This window comes from Epinephelus fuscoguttatus, linkage group LG17 (genome assembly GCF_011397635.1).
Source record: "Epinephelus fuscoguttatus linkage group LG17, E.fuscoguttatus.final_Chr_v1".
Taxonomy (NCBI): domain Eukaryota; kingdom Metazoa; phylum Chordata; class Actinopteri; order Perciformes; family Serranidae; genus Epinephelus; species Epinephelus fuscoguttatus.
Window position 1 is genome coordinate 5,515,079 of NC_064768.1, and position 16,128 is coordinate 5,531,206.

A 16,128-nucleotide genomic window follows, 5' to 3' on the forward strand; every position below is an offset into this window, starting at 1 on the left:
AATCCTAATAATAATAATCTGTATTTCAACAACCTTCAGGTCAAATTTAACATTTTTATCTTCTCTAATAATGTCTAAGAAATAAATAAAAAGTGTACATTTGACTGCAGTGATGCACCATGACTATAATGTCACATTTAAAACACCTGAAAATACAAAAACAATTCTTCTTCTGTTTTCATTCAGTTCTTCTCAGACTTCAGACTTCCCTCTGTCTCTGTGTCACAGTCAGATGTTTTGTTTATTCATTAGATTAAAAGGAGTAGAGTAGCAGAAAGAGAAGAAATAAAAACCTGCTGCAGAGAGAAATCAGATATCTGGCTCCTTTGCGTCCAGGTGAAGGGTGGCCTCGGAGACGGAGGGTTGGAGGAGACGGGGAGGACAGGAAGTGAGGAGGAGGAGGAGGAGGAGAACAACAACAACAACAACAACACAGAGTTTATACATCAAAGAGAGACGTTTTCAGATGTTTAACATTTAAATCTAAATGACAGAAACTGAAATAATTTTAAAAACTGAAATATTTTCAGATCAGTTTCTGACCAGAAATCAAACAGAAGTTCTGAAGTTAGTTTTGTTTTATCCAGTTTTATCTTTTGTTAGTTTGATCTCCTAAATTTAACCCTAAAATGCATTAAACATTCACAGTGTTTCCCCTACCATTATATTGAGGGCCAGATTACAACATAAGTCATTTAAGGTTACCTTTCCTATAAAACAGGTCTATACCTTGTCCTATTATTAAACAAACTAAGTAGCCTTATGTTATTAATCTTATTTACACGGCGCCATGTCATTTCTGTCTCTGCATGGTCGTGCATTTACAATTCTCCTCTGCTCTCTGTATCGCACACGGCGGAGTTCTGCCCCGATGCGTGCGCACACACACACATACACACACACACACACAGACATGTGCGCGTACACAGACACATGCGCACACACACAGGTGAGCAAACTCCCACCAGCGGACAGCGTGTCAGAAAATATGTTGCGTCAACCACCTGAAAAGCAGACAAAAATATCTGCATTTTTTAAACTCACAGGGTGGTGAAGATGGCGAAGAAGAAATGTTCCGATGTTTAGTTCGATGTACAGTACAAATAATTGTTCAGTTGTTATATTGACTGCTGTCATTAAAAGAAACACGTGAACACCATAATTCCTTTAAGTGTTTGTGTTGGTGTCTGTCTGCCCCCTCCCCAAACTGTAAGCCTAGGGCAAACACTGATTCCTACATACACCACCAACATAACACAGGTTAAGAAACACATTTAAGTTGTATCGCATGTTAACTTTATATTAACAATGATAATAATAAACTTTGTTTATATACCACCTTTTATATAAGAAATGAAGCACCAAGTGTTTTACAACAAGGGCAGTATAAGCACTGAGTGTGTCACATGAAATACATGTAATAAAAATAAAACAGCTTATTCTTAAAATCCTAGAATTGTAAAACTATAAATCATAAAATCAAGATGAGTCTCAGACACATGATCTCCAAGACTGATGTAAAAGTTATTTCCTTTAATGCCTTGAACCAGTTTAACAAACAGAAAGGCCAGCCAACAATTGATTAATGCATGGTACACACTACATGATATTAGGGCTGGACGATTAATTGAATTTTAATCATGATTTCGATTTTGGCTTCTCACGATCATAAAAACATTATAATCGAAGAAAAACTATTAATGTGCCGCGCGGCGTGTATGTAAGCGCCGTGGATGCACCTGTGTTAAGTGCAGCAGCAGCAAGCGTGTGACATGTGTAGATCAATATGTGGAGCGAGCGATTGAGAACATGGCAGAAAGACAGCCTTTGGTTGAGAAGAAAGATACACTGTAGGGCAACGTCAGTCATCTGGAAACATTTTGGCTTCAAGTTGACGGACGTTGAGCTAAGGAAATTGTTTGCAAAGTACACTGAACAAAAATATAAAAGCAACACTTTTGTTTTTGCTCCCATTTTTCATGAGCTGAACTCAAAGATCTAAAACATTTTCTATACACACAAAAGACCATTTCCCTCAAATATTGTTCACAAATCTGTCTAAATCTGTGTTAGTGAGCACTTCTCCTTTTCCGAGATAATCCATCCCACCTCACAGTCACCATCAACATATTATTTTACATCAATAAAATCTATTTTATCATTATTTTGAGTCACGTTGTTGAAAGAATTTAGCTGTCTGTGTTCAAGCAGGATAATAGGTCTCCATTCATTGCACGTCGGACTTTCTATTTCCTTGTCAGAGATGGTGTTGCATTCAAGGTCCCCCCCAAAAAACGGGAGGAGAAAAAAAAGGCCGAATATTCAAAAAAAAATTCACAATCGAATCCCGTGCCATCGAACAAAGCTTCGAATTTTTGGGGTCAGCCCTAGTATTTATTTTTATTTATTGTTTTTATTGCTATTATTATTTTTATTTTTTTTTACTTGTTTACTTGTTACCAATTTATTTTTGGCTGTTCTTGTAAGTTATATTTGAAGTTGAGTTTTGATGGAGTTTTGAAATCAATGAATAATCGTGTTTATTAATCGTGATTTCAATATCAATCAAAATAATCGTGATTATTATTTTTGTCATAATCGTCCAGCCCTACATGATATCAGCCCAATTCTAGCCCCACGCAGCAACGTACTGGGTCGGCATGGATTGTAAACAACGAGTGTCACACGCGATAATCCATCGTTTCATCTCGTGTAGTGTGTCGTAATTAACGACAACCGACGCCACATCCGGGACACCTCACGACGTTCCGACATTAAGTCTAGCATGTTTGATTTTCTTTCTGTTGTTCACAACTGCTCCCGTCACAGACGTCACTTTGACCAATAGGAACACAGAGCGATAAGCTGCCATAGACAAATGTATGACAAAAACACCACGGCCTTTTAGATATGTCGTCTAGGGATGTTACCACACAGAGTAAAAAGGAAAAAATGCCGGAGTGAAACAGCAGAAGCACTTTGTCAACCTGGTGAGTACTGCCATTAGCATCAAGCTAGTAAACAATGTTTAGAGGAGGTAAAGTAAGAAAATTTAAAAATAGCAGCGGGGCTTTTACTCACCACAACTGCAGAGGCTGCCAGCTTCATTTGAAACAGACTACATTATAAATGGGCCATCATTTATTTCCTCTGTATTTTTATATTTTTTTCTTATTATTTGCCTTGATAAAGTTAATGCATTCTCAAACTAAACACTTCCTATTTCTATTTCAAACTAAAAGCCCTGTATAATTTTGGTTGAGAGAAAATCCCTTCATTTTCTAGATATGCTTTAATTATGAAACATTTGCAGGAACTTGTGGAGGATTCAGTGACTTGTATGTTTGTGTACGGTACTTCAAATGTAGCTCCTGCCATCTGCTGGTGCTTTTTTACATTACTACAACATTTCGGCTGGCACATGAACAGACACAGTGACTGAAATAATAGTAAAAGTCATAAAAATAGGACAAGAATAACCCGATGACATCACACACATTGTGAAAGGCAACTGGAGATGATTGGTGTGGACGATCGTGTAGTGTGACATAGTGACTGTCGGAACGGACAGAAATGTTGTGTACTGTGTACTAGGCATCAGATGTCATGGTCAATCATATCAAATGCTGTGCTGAGGTCTAAGAGGACAAGAACCGAGACCTCATTTTCATCAGTATTTGGTCTGAGGTCACTTATTATTTTAGTAAGTTATTAACAATAACAGACACACAGAAAATGTGATTTTTTTTTCATTTACTCGCTATCAGTTTGGTCTGTGGATATTCTCATTTATCCAGGTCAATTCCATTTTGGCAACAATTAAATCGTAGGCAACTGGACTTTGATTTTGTCTAGAAGACGTTTCGCCTCTTATCCAAGCGGCTTCATCAGTTCTCAACGCATCGGTCTGACTAGTCCTGGACGTCAGACTAGTGAGGACTAGTCAGACCGATGCTATCAGTTTGATAACTGCGGACAGAATGGTTTTATAGTAAGGGGAGGAGTAAAGGGAGGAGGGCAGGCTTTAGCGTGGACGGTTAGTGACGTCATTCGCCCCAAAAAAGAATCATTCGCCTCCAATGTAATGTAATATAAATTCAAATGTAGTAACCAGGTTTCAAGCTGTAGAGGGCACTCCATAGCACATTTTTAAAATAAAATGTAGATTTTCAACAGTTTGCACTAAACTGTCAAGATTTTGAGCAGGATGAGTCAGTAACACTACTATACTACCAGAAACAATGATTATCAGCTGAAAAAATGGTTTTAGGGTTTAGTTACTCTTTAAGTAATTTAACCATGGCGTAACCTCAGATTCACAGAGTATAGCCCTGGCCGTAGCTGTGGCTGTTTCAGTGTTTTCAAAAAACCCTGTAAGGAGTCGAATATTACGTTTTTCTGGTCAGAACATTTTGTTTTGATGGTTTTAACTAGCGGAAATTAGCATTAGCATTATCACAATTAACCATAGCTGTAATGATATGTTCTATTTGCATCAGGAAGTCGGAATTTTCAAGTTCCCTGTTGGAAATTTCAACTATAATGTTCCCTGAAGTTCGTTTTCTGACTCAGAAAGTTGGAGGAACCTCAGCAACCCTGACCTCAAAATTTAAGATGGCTGCTCGGCACATCAGCAGTAGTGAAAGCTGTAGTAATACACTGTTCATCAAAACATCTTTTTGTTTGTTACTCACTGAAACAGTTGGACCCACAGTACTGTCCAACTTCTCTCTGTGGACATGTTGCTGCAGTGTTAGTGTGCTCAGAATACAGCGCAGTACGTTATTTACTAGGACTGCTAACAAAATCTGTGGTTTTCCAACATGTGCTGGAACGCAGTACATCTTTTTTTTGCTTTAATGGACAGGACAGAGTGAAGAGTGTGAAATGGGGAGAGAGGGTTGGGGGGGGGCATGCAGCAAGGGGTTGCAAGCTGGAGTTGAACTCACAACCGCTGATGCGAGGCATCACCTCTGTACATGGGGCGCTGGCACTATCCACTAAGCTACTGACGCCCCCAGTCATGGAAGTTATACTGTTACTTGTCACCAGCCCTTTTTACACAGAGATGGTCCTATAGAGCTGCTACAAAGTCCCTCTTTATGCCACCTTTGCATTTTTACACAGAACCAAACAACAGCGGCATCATGCCACTCCAGTGTGTGATTTTAGGCAGCATGCTGACATCACAAAATCAAAAGAGGTGTGACATGTAACACAGTAGCTTCTGCCTCTAGTTTGACATAAAAGATGCGCGTCAGCAGCACTTGTGAAAAATAACAATGACATAATATGTCAAAAACTATCATTTACAGTCTCTGTTATATGGCGGCTGATCTTGCAAAGCAGCATAGTGGTTGTGAAATTCCCAGCTTGAAGAGTGTAAAAAAGGCTACAGACTGACACCCACCAACCCCACATCAGTCAGCACAGTGATCAATAATCAGTGGCTTGTCCTTGATGGATGAACAGATGTGACATTTTCAGTGTTTCACGACAAACTAAAACCATTTCAATCTTCTGGAAGTCTTCTTCTTTTGAAGGCTGAACTTATTTAGTGAAGTGTGAGATTTTCTCCTGGCTTCTCAAGTTGGAAATTTGGCTGTAAAACTCCTCCGATGTTTATAGCAGTGAGGTTGAGCCAGCTGAGGAAACTTCTTGAAGCTGCTGCTCGGATGGAAACCTGACTGTCGTTATGCTGTCTTTAAATCACCTGATACATTAATGACAGGAAATAAATTTGATTGCAGTGTTGGATTTTATTGTGTGTTTTTTTTTTTTCTTCCACCAAAATAACCAACTGCTGCTTTATTTATCAGTGTATTTTTAAGAACTGAATTAACCACCAAACATATAGTGGGACCAAATAGCAACACCAACGTTCTTATTTGGATTGTCTGCCTGACATTATTTCCAATATATCTTTGCCCATAAGTAGTAATATTTTAGAGTGCTGTCTACATTGACCTTCTAAGGCTTAAAATTATATGATGTGCATATGCACTCGATTTAACATAAGGAGAAAGGTATAATTGCTGTTTCAAGATGGTCCTTTTTATTAAAGGCAGTGTTAACGCCAACCTCTTCCTGTAGGTTGAAAGGTGGACCTCACAGTTAAAATAATAACACACTCTTTGCTGTTCTGGGTGTTGTTCCTCCTGTTGTGAGTTTGTTTCCACTTCTTGGGATCCTCTCTAAAGTCAGCTTATCCCCAAATTCTAAACTCTTTTTTTAGAGACCAGATAACATTATTTTGAAACTGTCATAACATCTCTGCTGCGTCATTTACAATAATTTTACATTTTCTCTTTTTAAATAAACATCCAAACACTCAGCATTTGGTTTCCTAACAATCTGTTTATGCTTGTTCATGTTTACTGATTATTGTCATTGTTGATTATCTTCTTAATTCATTGTTTTGTCTGTAAAATGTTGGAAAATAGTGAAACTGCCCTTATTATTCTCTTCAGTCCAAATAGACGTCTTTTTTTAGGGGGACCAACAGTCTGAACTTCCAATATATTCAGTTTAATGTCATTTAACAAAAAATATCATCAAACATTGATGTGAAATCAGCAGGTATTTCACACAAATGGACTATAACTGTCATTAGAAAATAAAAATGGTTGTAGATTTCCCTTTTTTCCTTTCCTCTCAGTCCTTCAGTTGGATTATAAAGTTATTTCCCAACTGTCAGTCTGAGGCTTTAAAAAGTCGTGTTTTTGTAAATATTAACAGTGAAACTCTGATGAATCTTTCTGAAATGCTCCTCTGTAGCAATGATCTTCTGACTGTAAACTGTAAAATCTGGAGGTTTCTGTGTTCCTGCAGAATCTGGGTCATGTAAACATCTTTCCTGTCTTTGATTTCCTCCCAAAACGTCTCTGAAATGTTTCCATGTGTCAGCTCCCTCCCTCTCCTCCTCAATCCTGGTCAGAGGGAGTAAGAGGGAGGGGGCAGGAGGCCTCTAGATGAGGATTTAAACCATGTGATGCTGAAAGCAGCTCGCTCATGTGACGACGAGAACTCCAGAGGGAAAAATGGTTTTATCAGACAGAGAAATGAAATGAGAAAAAACGAGATTCGTCTGTTCACTATTCGGACTCCAGGCCGAAAGCAGTGACTCTGAAACTGCTCGTTCCTTGAGTGGAGGTTGGTTTACGTGTCGGTAAAGTAATTCAGACTTAAGTTTTGAAAACTTTTATCTCAGTATCCATTCAGAAACAAGATAACCAACCAACCATTATTATTTTTAAAAGTTTTAAAATCTTACAAAAATTCCAGAAAACAATCAGAACAAAATTTCTTTTTTTTTGTTTCTCAGATGTTAAATGTATCAGAGATTCAGTTTATTAAGTTATAAATCAGAGAAAAATGGGGTTGAGTTTTTGCTTTGAGAAATTAATTCAACCATAATTTGATTCAGGTGTTGTGTTTGAAAATGGCCCCAAAAATGACTTGTGTGTGTAGCAACAGAGTGAAAGTCTTTCACAGTTAAAAGTTCAGTTTGATGCCTCTGCTGCAGGACTAAGCTGCACGGATAAAATCCATCATTATTCATTTTAAACTGTGATATACTGCATTAGAGATATTAAAAAAAATGTGATTGACATCTGCTCATGGACAAAAGGCTCGTGTTCATGACAGAGCGATATGTGAACATTAATGGCGTCCTACTCAGCTGAGCTGTAACATTAGCTAGTTCTGTGGTGCTAGGTGAGCTAGCAGTAGATGGATGCTTCCTTCCATGCGGTGATACGGTTGGCGGGTGTAGTTTGGCATAAAGGAAACAGTTCCTGCATGAAACTGCTCACAACCAGGTCTGTGGACTATCTTGAGTCACCAGGTCATGAGTTCTGGAAAGAGACATTGCTGTTGAGTTATCAAGTTATTAAATGCTCAACTCAAACCGAAACTATGTAGACTGATAAAAAGCGCTACAGGTAAGAGGAAAAATATCTATTTTTGATTTCTGAGTGAACATTTTAAAGAACAGCGTCCTGGTTCAGGGTGTGCTCAGGTTCATGTTATGTTAAGGTTCAGGTTCGAAGAAACACAAAGGGACCTGTAAACAGACCTGTTTAATGAATGCAGCGTCAGATAACATGGGGAGCTTCATCATCAGGCTGCTGTCTCCACGGTAACTGAACACCATGTCTATGTGGTCCTTAGGGTGACAGGGCCAGTCGACCCTCTGGTGGACAGACTGCTGAACTGCAGTTTGGTTCATAAGACCTTTAAGTTGAATCTTAAACAGTTTTTTTTTCCCTTTAAAAACTAACAAAAAAATAACATAAATTCAGCTTCAGCTCTTTTCAAGTCATTTTTGAAAATGTGTGATTTAACAAAATGGATTTGTTTTGTTTTGGGCTGATAAACTCGCCTGATGTTTCTTGTATTTCTTTCAGCCGGAGCGTTTGCGTCCTCAGAGGGAGCTGGTCAAGTCTCTGCTCTGCATTGGGAAGCGTTTGGCAACACTGCCCACCAAAGAGCAGAAGACCCAGCGGCTGATTTCAGAGCTGTCGCTGCTCAACCACAAGCTGCCGGCCCGAGTGTGGCTGCCCACCGCCGAGCACCAGCACCACGTCTGCAGGATCCCACACACACAGGCTGTGGTGCTTAACTCTAAGGACAAGGTAACACTGAACACACACCTGCAGGACACCCCACACAGGTAACACACAAACAGACAATCGGGTATCAGAGCACCATCCATCAGCGTGTGTTTAGCCTAACTTAGCACAAAGACTGAAAACAGGTGGAAACTGTTAGCTTCTAATCATTTACTGCCACAAAATTAACACATCATTTCATCTAAATTCTTCTTCTTCCTCCTCTTTTTCCTCCTACTCTTCCTCCTCCTCCTCCTCAGGCTCCGTACATCATCTACGTGGAGGTGTTGGAATGCGAGAGCTTCGAGACGTCTCCAGTTCCTGTTCGGATCCCAGAGACGAGGATCCGCTCAGCTCGCTCCGCGGAGAACCTGGACTGTGGTGGCGGCATCACTGTGGCCAACGCTAATGGTGGCAGCGGGATGACGTCAGAGCACAGAGCAGGAAGTTTCTCCACCGTCCCCAACTACGACAATGACGATGAGGCGTGGGCCACCGATGACATCGGACAGCTGCAGGTGGAGGTGAGGTCAATGTCACTCTGTAGGACCACTGTAGACAAATTGTAAAATACAGAATCATTTTTATTCATTTATTGTGTGCGTGTGTGTGTGTGTGTGTGTGTGTGTTGCAGGTAGAGGCTCAGACCAGCAGCTCTGATAACATCAGTCAGTTTTCAGTCGACAGCATCACCAGTCTGGAGAGCAAAGAGCCGGTTTTCATTGCCGCCGGAGACATCAGGTACACACTCACATACTGTGTAGAATAAATACATGTATATTTATACTCACAGAAACACACACATTAACACACGGTTTATTTACTGCAGGACCTATGAATAAAAGTATTATTGATTAAAATTTTGTTGATATAATTCTCATGCCTAATACCTTATTTACTGTTTGTTCTTGTGATGCTTCTGTTCTCAGACGTCGTCTGTCGGAGAACCTCGCTCACACTCCGACTTCATTCAGGAGAGACCCTGAGGATCCGTCAGCTGTCGCCCTCAAAGAACCCTGGGAGGAGAAAGTCAGGCAAGTCGAGATATGATTCATCAGCTGTTTGTCACCTGGTTCCTCATCCTGCTGCACCAACACTGTGTTTATACACACACACACACACACACACACACACACACATATATATATATATATACAGTACAGGCCAAAAGTTTGGACACACCTTCTCATTCAATGCGTTTTCTTTATTTTCATGACTATTTACATTGTAGATTCTCACTGAAGGCATCAAAACTATGAATGAACACATGTGGAGTTATGTACTTAACAAAAAAGGTGAAATAACTGAAAACATGTTTTATATTCTAGTTTCTTCAAAATAGCCACCCTTTGCTCTGATTACTGCTTTGCACACTCTTGGCATTCTCTCCATGAGCTTCAAGAGGTAGTCACCTGAAATGGTTTCCACTTCACAGGTGTGCCTTATCAGGGTTAATTAGTGGAATTTCTTGCTTTATCAATGGGGTTGGGACCATCAGTTGTGTTGTGCAGAAGTCAGGTTAATACACAGCCGACAGCCCTATTGGACAACTGTTAAAATTCATATTATGGCAAGAACCAATCAGCTAACTAAAGAAAAACGAGTGGCCATCATTACTTTAAGAAATGAAGGTCAGTCAGTCCGGAAAATTGCAAAAACTTTAAATGTGTCCCCAAGTGGAGTCGCAAAAACCATCAAGCGCTACAACGAAACTGCCACACATGAGGACCGACCCAGGAAAGGAAGACCAAGAGTCACCTCTGCTTCTGAGGATAAGTTCATCCGAGTCACCAGCCTCAGAAATCGCAAGTTAACAGCAGCTCAGATCAGAGACCAGATGAATGCCACACAGAGTTCTAGCAGCAGACCCATCTCTAGAACAACTGTTAAGAGGAGACTGCGCAAATCAGGCCTTCATGGTCAAATAGCTGCTAGGAAACCACTGCTAAGGAGAGGCAACAAGCAGAAGAGATTTGTTTGGGCCAAGAAACACAAGGAATGGACATTAGACCAGTGGAAATCTGTGCTTTGGTCTGATGAGTCCAAATTTGAGATCTTTGGTTCCAACCCGTGTCTTTGTGAGACGCAGAAAGGTGAACGGATGGATTCCACATGCCTGGTTCCCACTGTGAAGCATGGAGGAGGTGTGATGGTGTGGGGTGTTTTGCTGGTGACACTGTTGGGGATTTATTCAAAATTGAAGGCACACTGAACCAGCATGGCTACCACAGCATCCTGCAGCGACATGCCATCCCATCCGGTTTGCGTTTAGTTGGACGATCATTTATTTTTCAACAGGACAATGACCCCAAACACACCTCCAGGCTGTGTAAGGGCTATTTGACCAAGAAGGAGAGTGATGGAGTGCTGCGGCAGATGACCTGGCCTCCACAGTCACCGGACCTGAACCCAATCGAGATGGTTTGGGGTGAGCTGGACCGCAGAGTGAAGGCAAAGGGGCCAACAAGTGCTAAACACCTCTGGGAACTCCTTCAAGACTGTTGGAAAACCATTTCAGGTGACTACCTCTTGAAGCTCATGGAGAGAATGCCAAGAGTGTGCAAAGCAGTAATCAGAGCAAAGGGTGGCTATTTTGAAGAAACTAGAATATAAAACATGTTTTCAGTTATTTCACCTTTTTTTGTTAAGTACATAACTCCACATGTGTTCATTCATAGTTTTGATGCCTTCAGTGAGAATCTACAATGTAAATAGTCATGAAAATAAAGAAAATGCATTGAATGAGAAGGTGTGTCCAAACTTTTGGCCTGTACTGTATATATATATATGTATATATATATATAATACATGTTTGCCTACAGGAGGATCAGAGAATGCTCTCCGTACGGTCACCTGCCAAACTGGCGACTGCTTTCCGTCATTGTGAAGTGTGGAGACGACCTGAGACAAGAGCTGCTGGCCTATCAGGTCCTTCGACAGCTGCAGGTACACACTCACCTGGAATATTATCACTGCAACGACTTCAAGATCAGATATTGGCTGTGGCTCAGAGGTAGAGCAGGTTGTCCACCAATCGAAAGATCAATGGTTCGATCCCGGGCAAGACACTGAACTCCAAATTGCTCCCGATGGCTGTTCCATCGGTGTGTGAGTGTGTTAAAACTGAGGAGCAGGTGGCACCTTGTATGGTAGCCTCGGCCACCAGTGTATGAATGTGTGTGTGAATGGGTGAATGTGACTCGTAGTGTAGAAAGCACTTTGAGTGGTCACTAGATGACTAGAAAGGCACTATACAAATGCAGGTCCATTTACATAACACAGTAGTGTTTCCTCTATAGCAGAATTTCTCTCTATAAATTAAGTAGAACTTTTAAAAAAAATAATTTGAGTTGTTGCTTTTATCAGACTTTCTGACGTGTTTTAAAGAAATATTCAGCAACTACGAAACACGCTTTAAAACCAAACTGCAGTATTTGTACTTTAACTGTGTATTACTGTATTGTCTCCCACAGAAAGACAGCTTATTTAAAAGGTTACTACATCAATTTAAAGCTAGATTATGAGATAGCCATGGCTAACCTCAGCTAACACTAAGGCTAACTTTTGGTAACTGATTTTCCCCTCATTCTTTGTAAATTAAATAATTATCCTATTAGAAGTTATATTAATTATTCGCCATCATTAAATTCATAATAAAAAAGAATTAAAAAAAACAGCAAAAGTAAGATAGCTATATTAACTGAAAGCTAGCTTATCATATAGCCATGGCTAACCTTAGCTAAAGTTAAAGCTAACTTTTGGTGACTTTTTCCCTCAGTTTCCTGCATATGAAGTGACATTTCTGTCAGTTACCATCATTAAAGATAATAAAGAAGAAGTAAAAAGCCACCAATGTCCTGCCAAAGCTAACTAGCTTAGCAGAAAGGTGGCTATTTTTTCAAAATGAGTAGATCTCAGTAGCTTGTCTCTGTTAATTCATATATTTCAATATAAATATTAATAACACCCTGCAAGAAATTGAAACAATCAAAAGTTGCTTTTCTTAAAACCTTTCAGAAACCTGAGAGAACACAGTTTGTTGGTAGATACTGCAGTTTCTCTGAGTATTTGGTGCAGTATCTGCAGTTTTTAGGTACTCTCTGAGTTGTGTGATGATAAGTTTGTATAAAATAATAATTTTGTATAAAATAATCAGCTTAAAAACACATGAAATGGAAACTAGTTCCTGTGTTCTGCTTGTAGAGGGCAACACAAACCATCATAAACCTGAATTGATTCTTATTTTCTTTCTTTTTTCATCATATGGAGAGAATATGGAGAATAATTTAATAAATAGAGTATTTCCTCTTAAAATATAACCTTCTTTATATTTTATAATAAAGGTTTCACACCCAGCAGTTGTAATAATTAGAACATGGGAGGAAACAAACTGAATTGTTTCTGGTGTTTCCTCCAATCTGCAGGATGATCTGACGCTCTAATTTTCTAGATTTAAGAAGAACATATTGATTATTGTTTAATGGCAGGAAGTTGATCAGTAACCAGTGGTGATGTGTGTTTGTGTGTTCAGTTGATCTGGCAGCAGGAAAGAGTTCCTTTGTGGATCAAACCGTATAAGATCCTGGTGATGTCATCAGACAGTGGGATGATTGAACCCGTTCTCAACGCTGTCTCTCTGCACCAGGTACGCACACACACACACACACACACACACACACACACACACACACACACACAGAGCAAGTTATCATGGGATGGTACACTTACTCAAGCACTGGACTTAAGTACTTTTACTGCAGTAAAGGATCTGAGTATTTCCTCCACCTCTGATGGTGGGACGCTGTTGCTGTGACTTGATTGGACTCTCGTGTCCAGCTCTTCTTCACTGAAAAAAATCCTTTTCTGTTAAGGGATTAAACATTCAGTCTTAAAAATGTCAAAAATGACAACATTAATATTATTAGCATTATTAAGTTTTTTCTGCTTTGGCAGACCTGTCCTGTAAATTACTGGTCTTGTGCTCACCTATGAGAACAAACTGATAACCAAAAGGGAGAAATTTACAAAAACTGTACATGTACAATATCATTTTATTTACTGGTGCTCCCTATCTTTGCATGAATCAGAGTAATGTTAAACTCCCTTTTTGACATTGAAAAAGCAGCATGCATTTAGTAGCAGATCTGCTGAACGTTGAGACCTCAAAAATATGGAGGATTTAGAGACCAAAGAGAGGGTTTTCTGGATCCTTCTCCAGAAAAAATAATTTTTAGAGATTTTGTTCCCTTCAATCTGATGACTTTTAAAGAATCAAGCTAGCAAAATAACAAGTCCACTGCAACGATATAGACAGAAATTCATACCTTTTTAGGCTGGATGCCAATATGCAAAATAAATCTTGGTATTTTCAACGAAATGGGCTACATGTTCAGCTGCAAGTCAAAGCCACAATTGAGATGTCACAAGCACTTCTATGAAAACAGACTGTGATCAAAATAAAATGCAAAGACTGGGATTTTTTTCCGTTTGAAAATATACAGCTGCACAACATGAAATGAAATGATATAAAATAAATAGCAGGGCTGTACATTAACTTTTTGCAGACGGCACTGGAGCTATAGAGGTTTAAAGGTTTGCAGCACAGGACACAAAACTATAACATGACCATAAAAGTGTCAAGTAGGTTTGGAACAATTAAAAATCTTTGTGGGGGAGTTAAAAAGTCGTTTTCCATCTGTTTGGCCTTTCAAATGAATCTGGTGTTGGAAAATGATTTAATTTTTATTTTTCATTTATTTAGGTTATTAATTATATTTATGCACAAATCATCAAGTGTGAGGCTGAGGGAGGGAGGAAAGAGGCGAGAGACTTTGTCTGTGTTATATACATCTTGTATATGAAATGTCTGTGTTGTTGCTGCATTTTTTTAAACACATATGTCACCTTCATTCAGCCACTGTCTGTGTCACAACTTATACTACAACTACCAAGAAGAACAGCCGCTGACAATCACAACGTTTACTTTATTTATTAGCAACAGTGTTTACACAGCTTAGCATCCTGTGTTTATTAGCCACATCTTAAAAAAACCAAACTGAAACACATAAGATAATTTAAGTTTCACATCATGTAGATGTTGGATGTTTTTGCACACACAGCGCTGATGTGGTTTTGTGTTTCCTCTCCATCAGGTGCGTAAACAGAGTCAGCTGTCTCTGCTGGACTACTTCCTGCAGGAACATGGCAGCTTCACCACAGAAGCTTTCCTTACCGCTCAGAGGAACTTTGTCCAGAGCTGCGCTGGATACAGCCTGATCTGTTATCTGCTGCAGGTCAAAGACAGGTGAGACAGACAGACAGACAGACACACACACTTTAAGATGTTTTTACAGCTTTTTCACCACCACCAGCTCCTCCATCTTTTTGTGCCCTGCGCTGTGGGAGAAAAGTGACCTTACAAAGTGAAGAGTGGACAGAACAGCAAGATAATCCACCATATTTAGACTGAATTCTGTCTGATCTGAGTTTTATTTACTTAAATTAGTAATGTTTCCAGTGTCAAGACAAAAACCTGCATACAGCTAGTATGTAGTCTCTTTAGAGGGAGAAGACTCTTTGTGCTAACCTATGCTAACATCTCTGATGTCTGCAGACATAACGGGAACATCCTGCTGGACTCTGAAGGTCACATCATCCACATCGACTTTGGCTTCATCCTCTCCAGCTCTCCTCGTAACCTTGGCTTTGAGACGTCTGCATTCAAACTCACATCAGAGTTTGTTGATGTGAGTAAACAGGTTTCTCATTGTTTTTGCCACAGTGTTGCATCTTAAATGAACTGCAGTGTTGCCTTAGTAGTATTAGAGTCTGAAAATGGGATGGTAAAATGACTGAATGAAATGAATGCATGTGTTTCAGGTGATGGGCGGCCTGGACGGTGACATGTTTATCTATTACAAGATGTTGATGCTTCAGGGTCTCATTGCTGCCAGGAAACACATGGAGAAGGTGCTGCAGATAGTGGAGATAATGCAGCAAGGTAACATCAATGTTTCTTCCTCATACTGATGTTTAAGACATAATATCACCTTTTATTGCATACTGTACAGTGTTTCCCACAGGATTTTGGGAAACTATGGCTGGATCTGGATCTGATCTGTCGACACCTCCCCCTGCTGCTCCGCCACACCCATCTCAGCGCACCTAGGTCTGCCAAACTACCAAACTGAGCGCGCCTCGGGTTGCGCTGCTCAAAACTAGCTCTGCGCGGGGTTCGCCACCCTGCGCTGCGCCGGGAAACTAGAGCCCTTTGACTTATTTCCACACTGCTGACAGTGAGACTTATATTCATTGTGGCTTGGAAAACCGCCCATAACCGTGTCACACGGGGAAGAGGGAAGGCAGCTGGAGTTCCTCCAATATTTGCGGTTAGATTATCATACATTTTTATTGACAAAAATATAGGCTGCTTCGGCTGATTTTTTTTTTTTATGCGCACATGTGCCCCTAAATATTTTTTACAGTTCACGCACACATATTTTAGTCGAGTGAAACA

At 39.9% G+C, this 16,128-nt stretch overlaps 1 protein-coding gene across 1 annotated transcript in view; it reads left to right on the forward strand.

The window, feature by feature from the left end:
- LOC125904251 (phosphatidylinositol 4-kinase beta-like) overlaps positions 1-16,128 on the forward strand; it is a 60,407-nt gene that overhangs the window by 35,803 nt on the left and 8,476 nt on the right. Inside the window, exons 5-13 of the mRNA XM_049601539.1 lie at positions 8,409-8,636; positions 8,873-9,136; positions 9,247-9,353; positions 9,542-9,646; positions 11,435-11,558; positions 13,144-13,257; positions 14,765-14,916; positions 15,226-15,358; positions 15,492-15,612. Coding sequence (XP_049457496.1) covers positions 8,409-8,636; positions 8,873-9,136; positions 9,247-9,353; positions 9,542-9,646; positions 11,435-11,558; positions 13,144-13,257; positions 14,765-14,916; positions 15,226-15,358; positions 15,492-15,612 — 1,348 coding nt within the window. The remainder of the gene's footprint in view (positions 1-8,408; positions 8,637-8,872; positions 9,137-9,246; positions 9,354-9,541; positions 9,647-11,434; positions 11,559-13,143; positions 13,258-14,764; positions 14,917-15,225; positions 15,359-15,491; positions 15,613-16,128) is intronic.